The sequence below is a fragment of the Mastacembelus armatus genome, chromosome 18 (genome assembly GCF_900324485.2).
Source record: "Mastacembelus armatus chromosome 18, fMasArm1.2, whole genome shotgun sequence".
Classification (NCBI taxonomy): Eukaryota; Metazoa; Chordata; class Actinopteri; order Synbranchiformes; family Mastacembelidae; genus Mastacembelus; species Mastacembelus armatus.
Window position 1 is genome coordinate 1,754,506 of NC_046650.1, and position 18,320 is coordinate 1,772,825.

Below are 18,320 nucleotides of genomic sequence, written 5' to 3' on the forward strand. Positions count from 1 at the left end.
CTACATGGCCTTCTTCTGCTGTTTGTCCACCACTACTATGTCCAGTTGGTTAGCCATCACTAGTTTGTCAGTCTGTATCTGGTAGTCCCACAGACAGGGGAGCTCGGTCATTCTCCCTCACCTTTGGAGGTGTGTCCCATTTTGACCTAGGGACCTCCAGCCCATACTCGGCACAGATGTTCCTGTACACTATGCCGACCACTTGGTTATGGCGTTCCATGTATGCTCTGCCTGCTAGCATCTTACAACCTGCTGTTATGTGCTGGATTGTCTCAGGGGCATCTCTGCACAGCCTGCACCTGGGGTCCTGCCTGGTGTGGTAGACCACAGCCTTTATTGATCTTGTGCTCAGGGCCTGTTCCTGTGCTCCTGATTGGTGCCTCTGTGCTGTCTTTCAGTCCAGCCTTTACCATCCACTAGTAGGACTTTTCCATATCAGCCACTTCGATTGTACATACCGTGCAGGGGTTTGTTCTGCCATGATGGTTCGTCCCTCTGCTTTGGGCTTCTGTTGCCGGAGATATTTACTAAGTACTCAAACTCTCAGGGCCAGCTTCCTGATGTACTCATGGATCTTTGCTGTTTCATCTCAGATTGTGGCTCTGACACTCACCAGCCCTGGGCCTCCTTCCTTCCTCTTAGTGTAGAGTCTGAAGATGCTGGATTTGGGGTGAAACCTCCATACATTGTGAGGAACTTCCTTGTCTTGGCATCCGTGACCTCTATCTTCTCTTTTGGCCAGCTTATTATGCCAGCGGGGTATCTGATAACCGGCAGGCTGTAGGTGTTGATGGCTTGGATCTTGTTCTCCCCATTTAGCTGGTTTCTTAGGACTTGCCTTATTCTCTGTAGGTATTTGGCTGTGGCTGCTTTCCTTGCAGTTTGCTCTTGGTTCCCATTTGCCTGTGGTATTCCAGGTTACTTGTAGTTTTCCTCAACATCTGCTATGCTGTCTTTGGGCAGTTCAATTCCTTCAGTCCTGACAACTTTCCCTCTTTACCATCCAACAACACTTATCCAGTCTGAATGTCCATTGTCATTGCTTTAGATCTTGGTGGTGTTGCTCAGTGAGTCGATGTCTCACTCACTCCAGGCATACAGCTTGATGTCATCCACGTACAGGAGGTGACTGATGGTTGCTCTATTTTGTAGTCAGTATCTGAAGCCAGTCTTAGTGATGAGCTGAGGTGGTTCAGGCCTCTGCAGAACAGCAACGGAGACAGAGCATCTCCTTGGTATATGCGCACTTGGAGACTTGTGTAATCGGCTTGAAGTTGTCCACTAGGGTTGTTTTCCACAGTCCCATTGAGTTCCTTATGAAGGTTCATAGAGTCCTATTGATGTTGTATAGCTCCAAGCATTCAAGGATGTATGTGTGAGGCATTGAGTCGTAGGCTTTCTTGTAGTTAATCCAGGCGGTGCACAGGTGAGTCTGTCTGGTCTTACAGTCTCGAGTGACTGCTTTTCTACCAGTAGTTGGTGTTCTTACCCATTCCTTTTTGGGCCCTGCTCATGTATTGAGCCATGTGCTTACTCATCTTAGCCGCTGTGATGCCTGACAGGAACTTCCATGTTGTGCAGAGGCAGGTTATCAGGCGGTAGTTTAGTTCAGTCTCCAGCCTTGGTCGGTCTGCTTATTCTCCTTGCTTCTATTTCTCTAGTGTACCCCTTCAGACTTGTGGTCAGGGCTGTAAGTCATTGCTTGGCAGTCTCCAGGGTATCTTTTTCTCTGGTGTACCCCTTCAGACTTGTGTGGCGCACGCCTCTTCATTGTCGGCTCTATTGTAGTGACGTTATCTCGTGCGCAGTAGGTTATAAAGACACTGGTGTTATTGGCATAATTCAGCAAGCCTGTCTCCAATGCTGGTTTTGTTTTGATTTGCTATGATGTGAGAAGTAAAGGTACACGACATCCGGTTGGTGACGTTTTCCGGACTCCTCTCTCTCATTGGCTATTGAGGGCATTCAGTTGTAGCATCCCCGACCAGGAATCATGAAACATGTTTGATATTTATGATCCAAGCTCCGACCTGATCAGAAGCAGTAAGTGTGTGTGTTGATACCACAGGATTCCTTGGGCAGATAATCTGTCGCGACAAACTTGGAATCGGACCACGCCCCCACGATAATTGAAGGGGGCATATCGGGCATGAAATCGTCTAGTGTGTGCCCAGCCTTACAAACATGAAACTAAGCTACCCAAACGGTGCTGAGAAGCAGAGAAAATGAGATGAGAGCAAAACGTTAGTAGCATCTTTGGCAAAGGTAACGCCATATTTCAGAGACAGAAGAGAAAAGGAGGAAAGACATGAAAATAATAACAGAAGAAGAAAATATAGGGATGACAGAACAAACAAGACAAGAGTCAAGAAAGAGAAAGTAAACTGTCACAGAAAAGCAGGAGTAAAACATGGGTAATACTTTGCTGTGTGATGTAAAAGAAGTTAAAGGCATGACTAAAAAAGCCCTGGGTTTGGAGGGCCCCATTCCGATGTCTGCCTTGGGCCCCCAAACTGCTAAGTCTGCCACTGGGTGTTGATGTTTATCTTGTGACCAAGCATCTCAAGGATCACTGTTGCCGTGGCGTATATCAGCTTGTAGGTCTCAGTGATGGTCACAGTAGGGATTGTTCGTAATGCTGCATTCACATCTTCTAGTAGACGTTCAGAGGGTAGTTCACTTAGCCTTGATAACCAGCTGCGGAGGTTCCAGGTATCCAGCTTACTCATGATCTTCAGTCTCAAGTCAGCTGCTCTTGTGTTGAGCATGTGGGGGCTCACACATATACATATATATATATATAGAGAGAGAGCGAGAGAGAGAGTGCAATTATTTTCCTATATATATATAGAGAGAGAGAGAGAGAGAGAGAGAGAAATTATTTTCCAACCACACCTCTTGGTTAATTTGGTGTGGACAGTTGTCATGAAACTACAATCCTGCCAGTGGAATCACGTGACCAAGGCTCTGTTCACTTGACAACTGGCATTTGTCCATTGCAGAAAATTGCTGCAAATATTCAGCATTGTTTTTTTGTTTTGTTTTTTTTATAACTACTGCTGCTAAGCCATAACACCATAGTTAATCGTTTGGCACTCTTTTAAAACACATCACTAATGGAAAACCGTTTGAAGAGTGACACAACGTGCGGAAGTACAGTAATTTTGATCTAAAAAATAAAAGCAGTGCTTACCAGCTATCTGCACATTTCCAGTCTCGTTAATTGACTGTTAAAAAAATACTTTTTTCCTTATTCTTAGGTTTTGTGGATTTATTGTCTCAAACTAGCATAATTTTAGTCTTAAAATATATTGCTCAATTCAGATTGTGCAATTTCAAAAACTGGATTTCAAGTACATGTATGTTAGGATTCTCAAATTCAGATTTTAAAAAACTGTCCTGATACATTTAAAAACTTTTTAAAAGTAGAAACTAGTTTTTCAAATATTCTTAGTCAAAGTCAAACCCTTAAATACAAGACACAAAAATTAGGATCTGGATGATGACTTTCAAAGTGCTTCAAATTGGTATTTAAATTTCAGTAAATATTCAGTAATGACAAAATTTAAAAAAAATATTATTCAGTTGCTGATAGAGGCTAATTCAAGTCCTTATGATAGAGATTTGCACCCATACACTTGCATGTTATCCATTGGCTTAACTAGCGCAAACATGAGTTTTATTTTGAAAGTGCAGACCGGAAACAGTGGTTGTCTTATAAATACTGTGGACTGTCTGTCTGACTGTCTGTGCTCAGCGCAGATTCGGAGCAGGGCTGCCGGGGAAATCTAACTTCCCGTTGGAGAAAACGCCAAAAGCGAAGGAAACATGGCCAAGCCGCTCACAGACCAGGAGAAGAAGAAGCAGATCTCGGTTCGGGGGCTTGCCGGAGTGGAAAACGTTGCGGACCTGAAAACCAATTTCAACCGGCACCTCCACTTCACCCTGGTAAAGGACCGGAATGTGGCCACCAAACGGGACTACTACTTTGCCCTGGCCAATACAGTGCGAGACCACCTGGTGGGCCGCTGGATCCGGACGCAGCAACATTACTATGAAAAAGACCCCAAAGTAAGCACCGGACTGATGCCGCAGTCCTGCACGTAGACCAGATGACCGGAGGGTGGGGGTGCAGGGCTCTGTGCTGCAGTACCACAGCTGACGGCCATTCGCGTGCGCGCGCGTGCACGAGCGAGTGCTGGTCTGTCTTTCATGTCCATTTATAGAAATGTTCCGGCCGCCCTGGATAGACGCAATATATGCGGGGAAACTAGGAGCTGCTGCGCATCGTTAGCGCTGCTCAGAGTCCTGTGCGTGTGTCCGAGCTGTGCGTTACATAAGCTGCTGCTCGTGCACCTGCCTCACTAACCTTGATGCGCGCTGCTAAGGACGCTGCGCTGCATCATGTTATTCTCCACTGGTGCTGAGTAGAAGTATTCAAACATCTCTCAGGGCAACTTGTTGACACGCCTGTTATGTAACAGCGCGTTGTGCCCTGCCTTCACCCCCACGCCCACCCACGGCGGATAGCCACTATTAAAAAGATGCTGCATGCTTCGGGCTATTCTTTTCAGTACGACTACGAAACGCTCCGCACTCAGCTTCCTTATGTTAATGAACAGGAAGCTGAATTTAAAGGGCCATCACCTCTAGAAAAAGTGCATCAGAGTCGGTGTGTAATGGCTTCCCTGACAGGCTGCTGCCTGTAATGGGGGTTGAGTGGCATTAAAATGTCACCATTAATCCTATTGGAAGCCTAATGAGTATGAATCCCTGTGGTTGGGTCCATCCACCATTTCACCCTTAGTTTGTGCATTCAAGCTTAGGTCTGATTCACAGAACTTAATTTCAAATTCCAGTGGCTTTCCTAAAGTTTCTAAAGATATTCTGCATGTTTTAGTTGTTGCCAACGGTATTTAAAACCAGAGCTAGCAGTGAGAGTGTCCCGTCCAAAGACAGAAGTCAGATAATACTGATTTATAGTTGTTTATAACAACGGCAATATAGAATAATGCCAGCAGTATCCTTTAAATAGTTAACAGTATAGGTGAGCACTGGTGAAATCAAAGTTGGTTTTTAATGTGTAAGCTATTTGAAGGTTCGTAGTCTGTTGATGAAAAACCACATAATATCACACCACACAGCTAACTTATAGTGAATGCCTGCTGTAAACTCTGTATGTCAGTATAACCTTTGGGAAAGAAGCAGGGCACAAACCTATTTATACTGACCACTGGGTGGCTTTGTCACTTGGGCGCATGCTTTTTTTCCCCCATGTCTGCTTCTTTTCTCCAACCGCCGCCATCAGTCAGCAGCAGGGTCAGAGATGTCATGTGGCAGAGACTATCATCAGTATGTGTGTTTATTTGGAAGTGTGAATAGCTTCACTGAACTGTGAGGAGACGCTGTGTTACTGTGCACTTATGGTTTGTGTCAGTAATAGCTCTGGTGTTGTCTGACAACAGCTGGTGTTTTCTTCCAGGGATAATGTTACAGAGCCATTAGTGATACCAAACTGAACGTGGACTTTGGTATGCTCCAGACAATGGCTTTTAGTCTGCTAGCTTGGAAACTAGTCTTTTTCATCCTGTCAAATTTGGATGAAACAGCTTTTGTAGGAAAGATAAAATATTAATAGAAAGAATGCTAAGTATTATTTAGTAATATTAAAAACCAGAGTCATATTTAGTAATAGTAAGTACTGGTAGATTGATTGTCAGGTGGAAATGTAATGAAACCCAGTGCTCACAGGTTGTTTCCCTGTTTTTGTATAGCGCGTCTACTATCTCTCCCTGGAGTTTTACATGGGTCGGACTCTGCAGAACACGATGGTTAATCTTGCTTTGGAGAATGCCTGTGATGAAGCCACATACCAGGTGAGGCAAAGGATCATGGGAGGAGCACACAGGATTCCACAAAGTCTGAAGCACACTATAACCCAAAATATCCCTGCAAAGTGTTGCATTATATTCAGGAAACCAAGAAAATTGCCCTGAGCAAAAGGACAGGGTTGTCATCCCAGAACATCTCAGACACATTTAACCAGAGAAAACACACAGCAGGTTCTTCTTTAACTGAGTGATGCATGGGTATGAGACAGGTAAATTTAGACAGGAACAATATAACAGCTCCTGCAGTTAGTTCATTGCACATTTAGTTTAAACCACCACAAACAACCAATACTAAGTACCTTTTGAATTTTTCTTATTTCATTGGTCTATGTAACAAGAGACCATTAGCAGCAAAGTACCAAAAGTAAAAGTACTCATTATGCAGAATGGCTCACTTCAGAATAATGTACAATACACCTGCATTATGACTACAGATGCATGCCAGCTTCATTGTAAGACCATATTGATGTGTTCTTCAGCTGGGTCTGGACATGGAGGAGCTGCAGGACATTGAGGAAGATGCTGGTCTAGGCAATGGTGGTCTGGGTCGTCTGGCTGGTAAGCTCGTTTCCTTCTCATTGGCTGACAGACAGTGATGTTTACTGCTATGGACAACCTTGTCTCACCTCCACCTCCCAATCTCTTCTTTCTGTTCACCCAGCATGCTTCCTGGACTCCATGGCCTCTCTGGGTCTGGCAGCTTATGGATATGGGATCCGCTACGAGTTTGGCATCTTCAATCAGAAAATTGTCAATGGCTGGCAGGTATGTTTATCTTGTGTGTTTTATAGGCACAATCTTGGCCTTTAGATTTTTTTTTCTTTAACTGAAATACAGAAGGCCTCCTTTCCTTCACCTGTCTCACCTCTTTCCACCCTCCCAAATTTGCACTTTTTAAAATCAGTCTGTTGCTCTCAGGTCAGAAATTTTGTAAAGTCATATTCATACCAATTATATATCAGTTATCAGTTTTTTTCTTTATGATCTTAGTATTACTGCCAGTTGTGACTATATGTAGTAGAAATGTGTTTTGTAAAGCTATAAGCTATTTGCTTCAAAATATTTTAGTTTAAAGCACTGGCTGATGAAGAATTTAATTTATGAATCCAAATACATTCTACTGGACATTAAATAAATCCCACGATGGCATGTTTCCTCAGGTAGAAGAAGCAGATGACTGGCTGCGTTACGGGAACCCCTGGGAGAAGGCCCGCCCTGAGTACATGCGCCCAGTCCACTTCTACGGACGAGTGGACCATACAGCTGATGGAGTGCAATGGGTTGACACACAGGTTAGGTTTGTCTATAAATAGACAAATATTAATGTATTTAAGATAAGATAATATAATGATTAATGAAAATCATTGTATCATTTTTAAAGTTTCCTGGGTTTAAAGTGGATCCAGACTGATAAAGGATTTTTAAGGCCAGTATTAATGTTTCAGAGACCCTGAAAACATGTTTTCTCAGTTAGCTTCTACGTATGAGCACAATGTTCTTGTTAACATTAGAACCTTTTTGGTTATTTCTGTATATTTCTTTTTGAACTTTCTTTCACTGGTTTTTGAAGTGGGTGGGGCTTGGTTGGATAAAGGTGTGGTCACATATTTCCATGCACCTATCAGAACTTCACAATCCAAACTGCTGAGAGCTCTGAGGCTGCTCATGCAGTGCTGATTAGCTGGGATTTTGAGTGTTGACGTCTATTAATCATTCAAGATGTTACCATACCAAAGTATCTTGACATTTAAAGAGACTAGGAGCTGCACAAAAATCAGTCAAAGCTTTAATTACAAATAATCAGTACTACCAGTACTGATTTTAAGAAGCTTTTATTCGTTTAATTTTGCAGATTTATATAGTGAATCCTGTCATAATAATGATTTGATTTAATATATCTGTGTTGTTTGGATCCAGGTGGTCTTGGCTCTTCCCTATGACACCCCAGTCCCTGGCTATAGAAACAATATTGTCAATACAATGAGACTGTGGTCTGCAAAGGCCCCCTGTGACTTCAACCTCAAAGACTGTGAGTGTCAACCTGTTATCATTTACACACTGCATAATTTCTGGATCATCAACTGCTAAACACTGAAGAATCCCATTCCGTAGTGAGACAAAATGAAGAATCTGTAGTGGCAAAGAGACAAGCTTGAGTTGCTCAATCTGCTGTTGTCCCATAGTTAACGTTGGTGGCTACATACAAGCTGTGCTGGATCGAAACCTGGCTGAGAACATCTCCAGAGTTCTCTACCCCAATGACAATGTGAGTGGATTTTTTTTTTTTGTTCTAGCTGTAAAAACATTGTACTGAAAATGTGCAAAATGTAAAAAATACTAAAATGGATAGCCATTTTATTAGCACAAATATTCTAAAAAATTATATTAAAGGTGTAACACTAGTGTGCTTTTTGTATTATTTTTGTTCCTCAGTTTTTTGAAGGGAAGGAGTTGCGTCTCAAACAGGAATACTTTGTTGTAGCTGCAACTCTTCAAGACATCATCCGCCGATTCAAAGCATCCAAGTTTGGTTCCACAGAGTATGTCCGGATGGACCTTTCTACTCTACCAGACAAGGTGGATATTTCATTATTTTGAGGCATTATTTTATCCTTTATTTGTTAGCTTATATGAGATATCCCCAACAGAGTCAGGAGGCATTTTGCCTGAACTGTTCCAGGTGAAGATCAGATTACCCTTTTGGATCACAGCAGCTTTTACTATGGATATTAAGCTGCAAATGTCTTCATGTTTGGTAATGTGTGAATCTGAAGTTCTGATATCTGGTCTTCAGGTGGCCATCCAGCTGAATGACACGCACCCTGCTTTGGCCATCCCTGAGCTGATGAGGATTCTGGTGGACATTGAGAAACTCATTTGGGAGAAGGTATATGGCATTTTAGCAGCATCATTCAATCTGAATGCTCCACAGATTGTCTAAAGCACCACAGACCTGGATGTGTATGTATGTGTGTGTGTGTGTGTGTATATATATATATATATATATATATATATATATATATATATATAGGTAAAAATGTATATGGGTGATAATGTAGCTGTCTGTCTGTCCTCTCTGTGTTCAGGCCTGGGACATTGTAGTTCGCACCTGTGCCTACACCAACCACACAGTCCTGCCTGAAGCTCTGGAGCGTTGGCCAGTTGACCTCTTCCAAAATCTGCTGCCTCGACACCTGGAGATCATCTATGAGATTAACAAGAGGCACCTGGAGGTATGAGGGGGAGTTCTGTCCAGCCTCTAGAAAGTTCACTCACTGTAACATTTGGAGAAGTGTGCATGTTTGTTGTAATAATGTAGTTTTGGTGGGTTTGTTTTCATCTGGACATTAGCATTGCTATAAAGCAAAGAGCCTTGTGATATACTTGGTGTGTGTGTGTCCCCAGCGCATCAGCAAGCTTTACCCTGGAGACCAAGACCGTCTGCGCAGAATGTCCCTGATTGAGGAGGGAGACGTGAAGAAAATCAACATGGCTCACCTGTGTATTGTGGGATCTCATGCTGTCAATGGAGTGGCCCGCATCCACTCTGAAATCATCAAAAACACTGTGTAGGAAAACCACTTTCCCCCTCCCTTCCCCGGCCTGTGGGTGCTAGTGTAACATAAACCTTAGAAATGTTAGTTTTAGTGAGTCTAAAGGTTGTAAAATGTTGATGCTAAAACGTTGCTAAAATTGTTGTAAGGTAATACTGTGGACATAATCTCTTAAATTAGCTTCTGATCGTGACTGCTATCCTTCCCTAGGTTCAAGGACTTCTACGATGTCGACCCTCAGAAGTTTCAGAACAAGACCAATGGCATCACACCCAGGCGCTGGCTGGTCATGTGTAACCCTGGCCTGGCTGAGGTCATCGCTGAGGTGTGTTTGTTCTTCTTTATAGAGAATGAAATATGGAATTGTGAAGTGGGATGACATACTTAAGTGGAGCATGTCCAAAGCAATTAAACTTCAGTATAAGTTAAACAGCTGTATTCAATTTTTGTTTAAAAAACATAAAGGCATAAGCTATTGTACATAAATGCCTTACTGCCAAATTTAAACTGTAAGACTCTTGTTTCTGCTGTGATCTAATTCAGGAGACCATTAAGAAAAGGTTTTGCACAGGAATGGAATTTAGAGTGGGCCAAACACTCCACCATTGTACTGCCAACATTTTTTTGCATTAACTATAAAAGACACAAAAAAGTTACTACTGAAATTGCTTATACCACTTCTAAGTTCATAAATGCTGCCCATGTGCATGTCACATTAATAAATTACATGGCTTTGATATGTGTGATTAGAATTGGAGGATGCAGCTTCACTGACTGCTTTTACTTGCAGAGGATTGGTGAGGACTACATGCGTGACTTGGATCAACTGAAGAAGCTTCTGGAGTTTGTGGACGATGACACATTAATTCGTGATGTCGCCAAAGTGAAACAAGTGAGTAGTCAATATGCACAAAGAAAAATGGTATTTTATTAGGTCATTTTCTGTTTGGTTCTAATCACACTGTTCTGCCCAACCTCAACTTTAAGGAGAACAAAATGAAGTTTGCCGCCCATCTTGAAGAACACTACAAGGTGAAGATCAACCCCAGCTCCATGTTCGATGTTCATGTGAAGAGGATCCATGAGTACAAAAGACAGCTGCTGAACTGCCTGCACATCATCACACTGTACAACCGTGGGTGTTTCATTTTTTACTGACAGCATTTCAGAAAACAAATATGGATTCAGTGCTAAGGTAAACTCTTTTTTCTTGTTTTTCTTTAAAAGGCATCAAGAAGCAGCCCAACAAGTCATGGGTGCCCAGAACAATCATGATTGGAGGAAAGGTAACTGCGTTCTTTGTAGATTGGAAGTATCAGAGGAACATGCTAATAGAACACTGACAGTGTATGTCCCCTGTGATTCTAGGCAGCTCCAGGTTATCACACGGCCAAGATGATCATTAAGCTGATCACATCAATTGGAGATATTGTCAATAATGACCCAGTGGTAGGAGATCGCCTCAAGGTCATTTTCCTGGAGAACTATCGTGTCACTCTGGCCGAGAAGGGTAATGGATACTGTTAATCAGAACTTGGAAATTTATAATGTTGTATTTTAAATTCAAACATTTAGGGCTACAGGGTCCTGAATTATCCTGAACTTTGATTCTCATTGTCAGTTACTGTCCAGTTTACACTAGGACACTATTCCGATTGAGCTGAGTGTCTTCATGCTGAAATCTGGAAGCAGTGTCAGATTAGTGATGCACAATGTTAACATATTGATCAGGTACCTGTGTTCTGGATCTTTCCACCTGTCTTTTGTGTGCAGTCATTCCTGCAGCTGATCTGTCGGAGCAGATCTCCACAGCAGGCACTGAGGCCTCAGGCACCGGGAACATGAAGTTCATGCTGAATGGCGCCCTTACCATTGGCACCATGGACGGAGCCAACGTGGAGATGGCAGAGGAGGCTGGAGAGGAGAACCTCTTCATCTTTGGCATGAGGGTGCATGATGTGGAGGCTCTGGACAAGAAGGGGTGAGCCTTGTAACGATGTAAAAGGACTGATATCAGAAAAGTCCTGAAACGATGGTGATGGCTAGAACATGGGGCTCTAACAGTAACCACCATTATCTTCTAGTCATAACAGTAAGGCTGTAAAAAAAGTGTATTGATTTCATTATAGTTGAATTGAAATTACTTCAATTTTCTTGGGCTATGTTTAAAAATACAATTTTATAAAAAGAACATAATTTGTAATTAGCTAACCTTTTAATGGTATTGACCAGAATGTACTTGTTGTATCCTGTAATTTCTATTAACTTTGAAGAACCAAAGTGTTTTACAACTGTCTTCTGTCTACAGTTATGATGCTGTGTCATATTACAACGGTATCCCTGAGCTGAAGCAGGCAATAGACCAGATTTCAGGGGGCTTTTTCAGCCCTACCCAGCCCGACCTCTTCAAAGACCTCGTCAACATGCTGATGCACCATGACAGGTTGGAGCACACTGATGCTTATTCTTACTTAGAAATCAGCACAACAGGTGAACCACCACAGGTGAAACTGGAGATAACTGGTTCAGGGATTTATTGAGCAAAGGCCATCATTCCACATGCAGGCCTGAGTTATGTGGTTTTTTGAGGAAATAATGAAGCATGCAGAAATCCCTCACATAGTGCAATAACATTACATTCTCTCTTAATATATTCAACCATCTTAAAATATGCTTTAGCCACCTAATTAACTTAAATGATCTAATAAAATAACAGTGTACAGGAACAACTGACATGGAAAAGATATTGCAGTATTTCCATTTGTAGCTTAAAATTGAGGCATAAACAAGGGATAGACATTGAGCTGTAACTGGCAACACTCAAAATAAATGTTGTGTTTTTATATGAAAATCAATTTTATGGTCAACTCCTCAGTCATATGTGCAGAAATAGGATAGACAATACTCACTTTTTGATGCACACAACACAAACTGCATCCTTAATCACTTTTGCTTTAGTGTGGTCCTCTCTGTGTCTACCCTCGACTATGCAGAGTACTAGTAGATGACACCTTTGTCACAAGGTCACAATCAGTGTATCAGGTTGAATGTGAATGGACATATTCCATATCAGATTTTATTGTAACTGTAATGTTTAATAAACACCCCCTCTACGATATACTGACTAAACAGAGTAGCAGCTACAGTGGGAGGCTCATATCATTGCAGAACGTTTGTTTATTGTATTTTATAGTGAAATGTCTATGTTAAAGTAAATATGAGAGCTGCAGGACAATCTGAATTTCTCCATGGGAGATGAATAAATATATCTATCTATCTACTCAGGTTTAAGGTGTTTGCAGACTATGAAGACTACATGAAATGCCAAGAGAAAGTCAGTGCACTCTACAAGGTCAGTATTTTAGCAAGAGGAACTCAGGAGTGCTACAACTGAGGCTACAAAACCTAGGTAATCATTTCTCATTGTGATTCTGTGGTTTTAACAGAACCCTAAAGAGTGGACCAAGATGGTCATCCATAACATCGCCGGCTGCGGTAAATTCTCCAGTGACCGCACTATTTCCGAGTATGCCAGGGAGATCTGGGGCATGGAGCCCAGCCTGGAGAAGATCGCTGCTCCTGATGATCCTCGCTAAAGTGCAACCTCACCTCTGCCTCCTCTGCCTCAAATAGCTCACCATGTGGTCCAAACTTGAGAGAGAACCCCTGTAGCTTTTCTCTGTATACTGTGGCATTATTCATTCTTTTATAACCTCTTCTACTTCCAGTTAGTCTAGCAGTACCATGCAGACACATATTCTCACTGCTGGGTGGAAACCTTATCTTTCTACATAGGCCTTTCAACTGCTTTGATTTTGTCATGGAAACGTGAGTTTCTTTAGCTGGAGTGAAAAGGTCAAAGATATGCTTCCTTATTTTGTGCCCAGCACTCCCCCTATTTTCCAGTCAACATTTTCAATGTTTGGAAATTTATGGTCAGAACATCAACCAGGAGCTGACTGAAAAAATGAGTGCTTTAACAAAATCAGGGACTGTGTTTTTAATCAAACTTGGGCTTTGATTCTAGTTTTCACCCAAGAGTGATATTCTCACTACATTCCCCTTTAACTTCCAAGCCACAGTGGCCACCAAAACCGAGCAACATGTCAATAAACCTTTGCACTGTTTTGGGTCCAAACCAGCTCTCATCTTCAGTGGAAGAGAGAAGGGACACACAGTGGTTAATGTGCACCACTACCTGAAGGCAGCACTGGATAGTGATAGAAAGAAGCCATGTCTCCATATTCACAGCAAATTAACGTTCATATTAATGTTTCATATTAAAAGCCTCCGGCTGCTCTGGCTGTGTTATATGGTGTTCGCTGAATGTATCCATTCGTGTTTATCGCTAAAGGGTCGGGAGCCCTGTAATATGTGTGTATTCACCCATCAGTTTAGCTGTGATCTCAGCATGTTTGTGTAGGTCTCATTCTGTTATACTGTGTTCCTAAAAATTGCCTGTTAGGAAGTAACAGAATTCTTTACCTGAAAACTAAGAGAATTTCTCTTTAGAAGATGTGTGTAGTTGTGTGTTTAACATAGATGAATCCATGACACTGGATATCAACTTTATTGTCCTGTAACAGCAACCTGTCCTGCTTCAGCTGCTCTGACTGCTGTGGTGCTGCAGAAGAACCCGCCCACTGCACTGAACATAATATTTTCACTGTCTTCACCTTTTTTTTTTCTTTTTGTCAATAAATGACAGTTACATCTACAGCTCGGATGTCTCCGTTCACTTCTGCACAGAAATTATAATGTCAGGTTTACTTGAACATTTGCGGCCATGACAGTAGACATGACTGGCATGAAGCAGTGGAAAGAGTCTTACCAAGTTTTGTACTCCCAGTCCCTCTCCTCTTTTGATGACAGGTGGCAGTCAGTTTGAGATGGCTGTGCCAAGATAATGCCTGGTAATGGTGACGATGACGCAGAAGTTCCAAGTGTCCAGAGTATTCTGTTGAATGAATGTAGTTATTTACAAGCACTAAACTCTAATCAGTTACATGGCAGGCTAATGTTCACTAGTATGTTCTGCTAAGACGTAGCAGACGTTGAATTTGTTGGTAAAACAACTGTAGGCTCAATGTTGAAGAAAATGATTAATCAAAACCTCCCAGTCATCAGTCATAGTCTTTTTGGTCTGGAGTCTGTGGACCACTAGCATGATGGCAAATACACAAATTGCTTTACTAAAGAGGACAAGGGTCCAAGGGTAAAAAACTAAATTTGCACTTTCACCTGACCTTATTTTCTGACTGCCACTAGAGGGGGCCAAAGCTCTATGACCTTTAGTTTTTACTGTGTGTGTGAAAGGATGCGTTGTGTCACACTTAATACCTAAAGTTTCCCATCATTTTAAGCAGGACAAGTTACTGCATGGAGACATCTAGATGAAACCGTATGTACTACAGTATGGTATACAGTACTACTGTTCCAGTTTTGCTTGGTGTCAGTTAGTGTCAGTTAGCACATAATGGAAAACACAAATGTTTTCCATTATGTGAGCGTGATGAGCAATAATGTTATCTCAGTGCTATTTTAAAAACGTCATTTTGAATTCATTATAGTCCTAAATAATAGATAGCTAATTTGTCAACTCTAATGTAAATTTACCAAAAACATACTGTTGGTATTGGGCTGATGTAATATTAAGAAACTAAAATAATAATAATAAAAGTTGTCATTGCAGAAATATAATAGCATTTCTTTTTACCACTTCTTAACCTATACTACCAAATACATATACTGTACTACCAAATACATATACTGTGTGATAGTAATACATTCCTCTATCTGTGGACATGTATGGAAAATCAAACATATGAGGCCCTACCTGACCCTTGCACCGCCCACATCCATATGATTGACAGTTGTCCATTACAATTTGTCCCCTCCTATCTATCATATTAAAGTCCAGTTCCCCCCTGTGTGGGCTCTGTTACCTCCATCTGATCTCCCAATTTTTCACAAACTGGGATGGACTGCAGTGCTTACGGTAAGACACTTCTGCCTGCATCTGGATAGTGTTTCACCTCAGTGTTTAATTGACACCAGGGTCATTGCTAATTGTTTCTCATGTATTTCTTGCTTCAGTCTGCTCATTTTGTAGTAAATACTGAGAACTGACAGAAAATTTAATGGCCGTTATGGTGTCATGGGAGTGTTTAGCATTTCTAAGCAGTATATGTAACCATTCAAAACAGTTTGTATATAATGTGATTGTGGTTGTAAGGACATTTTTAAAGTGATTAATAGTGTATTTGACAATTATAAGTCCTGATATGAAGCCTCCATGGTGTGTGAACACAGTATAACATAGCTGCAATAAAGACATTAGACACTGTTGACACCTACATTACCAGAAGTTGCCTGCAACTCTAAAATCCATCTCCTGGCTTTTAATAGTAGATGGAATTTTCTCTGCTGTTACATAGCGTAAACAAGATGTCTATATATTCACCATAGATGTGTAAACAACTCAAAATGCAATCAACTGGTGTAGAATTGACTGAAGCAAATGTGTGTGATAGCTGTGTGGACTGGAGCTGACTGTCATTATTTGTAGAAGTCATTATGATCATTTACTCATTGACCTGATGTATAGGCTCAGTTGTAGACACAATAACAGGGACTAGAGATTTAAAATACATCTGCATTGAGCTTTAATTTATTGTATATAAATCATATATACTGTATATGGCAACAATAAATATAAATAAATCCCCCTATTTTACCTTTATAAGAAGCTTAACATGTAATAGATGTCTTATAACACAGTATAATGTATTGGTAAGCAGATATAATGTATTTTCCAGTAACTCCTCCTGTGGGGACACATATGTGGCCACTGCTGTAATACCAAATGACCAGGTGATATATTAATGAATGCTGTTTGTAATGATGAAAAATATAAACAGATATGTCTAAAATATGGCTTCATATAATTTTCATAAAAACACTTAAATATCTTAGCTGTGTACAGCCACATTGTAGTGATTTATAAACCATTTATTCAATATATATACATCTTAGAAATGTTGTATGTTGTATGTAAAGGCATAAAGTTTTATCCTGTATGTGTCAGAATAATGTTAGTGTGCAGTAGCGAAGACCTGTACTGTGTTGTACTGTATTCAGACTAATTAGGTCTCTTTAATCTATTATGAAAGTCATTGTAATTCATGAAGTGCAGATCATCACAATGACATCACTCAGTCAGTGATGAGGGCTCAGTATTGCAAATATAAATGGAGTTTTATGACAACATTGGTGCTTACTGCTGCAGTAACACTATCAAATACTTCACAGGAATGTAAACAATGAAGACACATTTCATATAACTGTGTTGTCTTGTTACTCCTGATCTGATTATGTAAAAAGCAGCCATTCCTTTCTATCACTAATGTTGCAGTTTCATTGAAAAGTAGTGTAACTACTAGAAATTATGAAGAAAACTAATAAATATAAGAATATAAAAAGAACAAAAAAGAAAAAGACTTTGTTACAATTAGCAGTAAATGGAAACTCTTAGCTGCCAGGAAGGTAGACACATGGTGTGAAAATGAGATAAACTGCCCTGATAAGGTTTGGATATGTTATTTCTGTCCCAGAGCTGGACATCCTGGATGTCCCTCCTCTTACCCCGACCAGTAAGGAGGTCCTAAGCCAGGCGCTGAAGGCCAGTTTTGTTGGTTTCACCCAGGAGAATATCAACTTAGTGCCTTGGTGAATTCAAAGACCTTGCCCTCAACAGTTTTCATGGTCTATCCTGTGTTTCTACTATTCTGTAACTTTAGAGACAAACTCAGAAGTAGAGATTACTCACAGTGACCATTCTGACTTTGTGGGCTCTTTATCGTGGACTGCTCCACTCCAGGATATGGATACTGCCATGGAAGAGACAATGTCTGTGGACGTCTTTACTATACCACAGCTGCACATGAGCTTCAGAGATTATGTAGGCAACAGAACAGATCTGGGCAGAGCTGTGGTTCCAGCAGCCATTCTTGCTGGTTACACTGGTGAGTAGCAACTGAAGGACATTTTATCTAATATAGATTCATGTTAGCTGCAGATTTATCCAGCAGGTGGTGATGCTGTTTTTCCCCATATGTTTCAACAGGGAGTGGTCCCATTCAGCTATGGCAGTTTCTCCTGGAGCTGCTGACAGACCGCAGCTGTCAGTCATGTATAAGCTGGACAGGTGATGGGTGGGAGTTCAAGCTCATGGACCCTGATGAGGTAAATAAAATAGGATGTAAAATATTCCAGCATACAGGAAATACTAACAATGAGAAGATCAATATCAGGTTTAGGTAAATATGAGGTGTATTTAGGCTAGCTTAGCAAAGAGGTTGGAAGCAGGGGGACCGAACTCTAAATTTACAACAGTAACTTTAGTTTCAGAAACTCTGTCATTATACCTATTACCATCAACATAAGGAAATATTAGATGCAGGTTTTGTCTATCTGTAGGAGCCTAATACAATCTAAGATCAAAATATAATATCACCCTTTTAATTGCTCTAAATCAGTAAATATGTTAAGATGTACGTTTGTGAATCCAGGTAGCACTGCTGTGGGGTCGGAGGAAGAACAAACCCAAGATGAACTATGAGAAGCTGAGTCGTGGCCTGCGCTACTACTATGACAAAAACATCATACGCAAGACGGCTGGCAAACGCTATGTCTACCGCTTTGTCTGCAACCTGCAAGGCCTGCTGGGATATGAGCCCGGAGAGCTGCATGCTATGTTGGATGTCAGCAGCAAGAATCACTAATGAGCAAACATTGGGAAGAAGCAGAAGAGGCAGTTTTCAAATGAGATCCTTCCATTTACAGCTTTGATCACTGATTGTTCATGAGAGCAGTC

The 18,320-nt window shown here is 41.2% G+C and overlaps 2 protein-coding genes across 2 annotated transcripts; both read left to right on the forward strand.

Annotated features, from left to right (window-relative positions):
- Window positions 1-3,828: 3,828 nt before the first annotated feature.
- On the forward strand, window positions 3,829-13,744 carry pygmb (phosphorylase, glycogen, muscle b). Its single transcript, XM_026298451.1, has 20 exons — window positions 3,829-4,071; window positions 5,775-5,876; window positions 6,371-6,449; window positions 6,553-6,656; window positions 7,052-7,183; window positions 7,809-7,920; window positions 8,075-8,157; window positions 8,325-8,468; window positions 8,686-8,778; window positions 8,978-9,124; window positions 9,297-9,460; window positions 9,656-9,770; window positions 10,236-10,337; window positions 10,433-10,580; window positions 10,673-10,731; window positions 10,814-10,955; window positions 11,219-11,426; window positions 11,754-11,888; window positions 12,731-12,797; window positions 12,892-13,744. The coding sequence occupies exons 1-20, from the start codon at window positions 3,829-3,831 to the stop codon at window positions 13,039-13,041; spliced, it is 2,529 nt and encodes an 842-aa protein (XP_026154236.1). The 3' UTR covers window positions 13,042-13,744.
- Window positions 13,745-15,424: 1,680 nt separating this feature from the next.
- Window positions 15,425-18,228, forward strand: LOC113121919 (protein C-ets-2-like). Its single transcript, XM_026292815.1, has 5 exons — window positions 15,425-15,443; window positions 17,059-17,165; window positions 17,325-17,469; window positions 17,571-17,689; window positions 18,016-18,228. Exons 1-5 carry the CDS (start codon window positions 15,425-15,427, stop codon window positions 18,226-18,228), a joined length of 603 nt encoding a protein of 200 aa, XP_026148600.1.
- Window positions 18,229-18,320: the final 92 nt, after the last annotated feature.

Bases quoted from the DNA above. Each gene is read 5' to 3' on its own strand.
- pygmb (XM_026298451.1), top strand. From the start codon at position 3,829: ATGGCCAAGCCGCTCACAGACCAGGAGAAGAAGAAGCAGATCTCGGTT. The intron at 8,779-8,977 runs GTATATGGCATT...CTCTGTGTTCAG, and splicing joins AGAAACTCATTTGGGAGAAG to GCCTGGGACATTGTAGTTCG. The intron at 9,461-9,655 runs GTAGGAAAACCA...ATCCTTCCCTAG, and splicing joins GAAATCATCAAAAACACTGT to GTTCAAGGACTTCTACGATG.
- LOC113121919 (XM_026292815.1), top strand. The intron at 17,166-17,324 runs GTGCCTTGGTGA...GCTCCACTCCAG, and splicing joins CCCAGGAGAATATCAACTTA to GATATGGATACTGCCATGGA. The intron at 17,470-17,570 runs GTGAGTAGCAAC...ATGTTTCAACAG, and splicing joins CATTCTTGCTGGTTACACTG to GGAGTGGTCCCATTCAGCTA.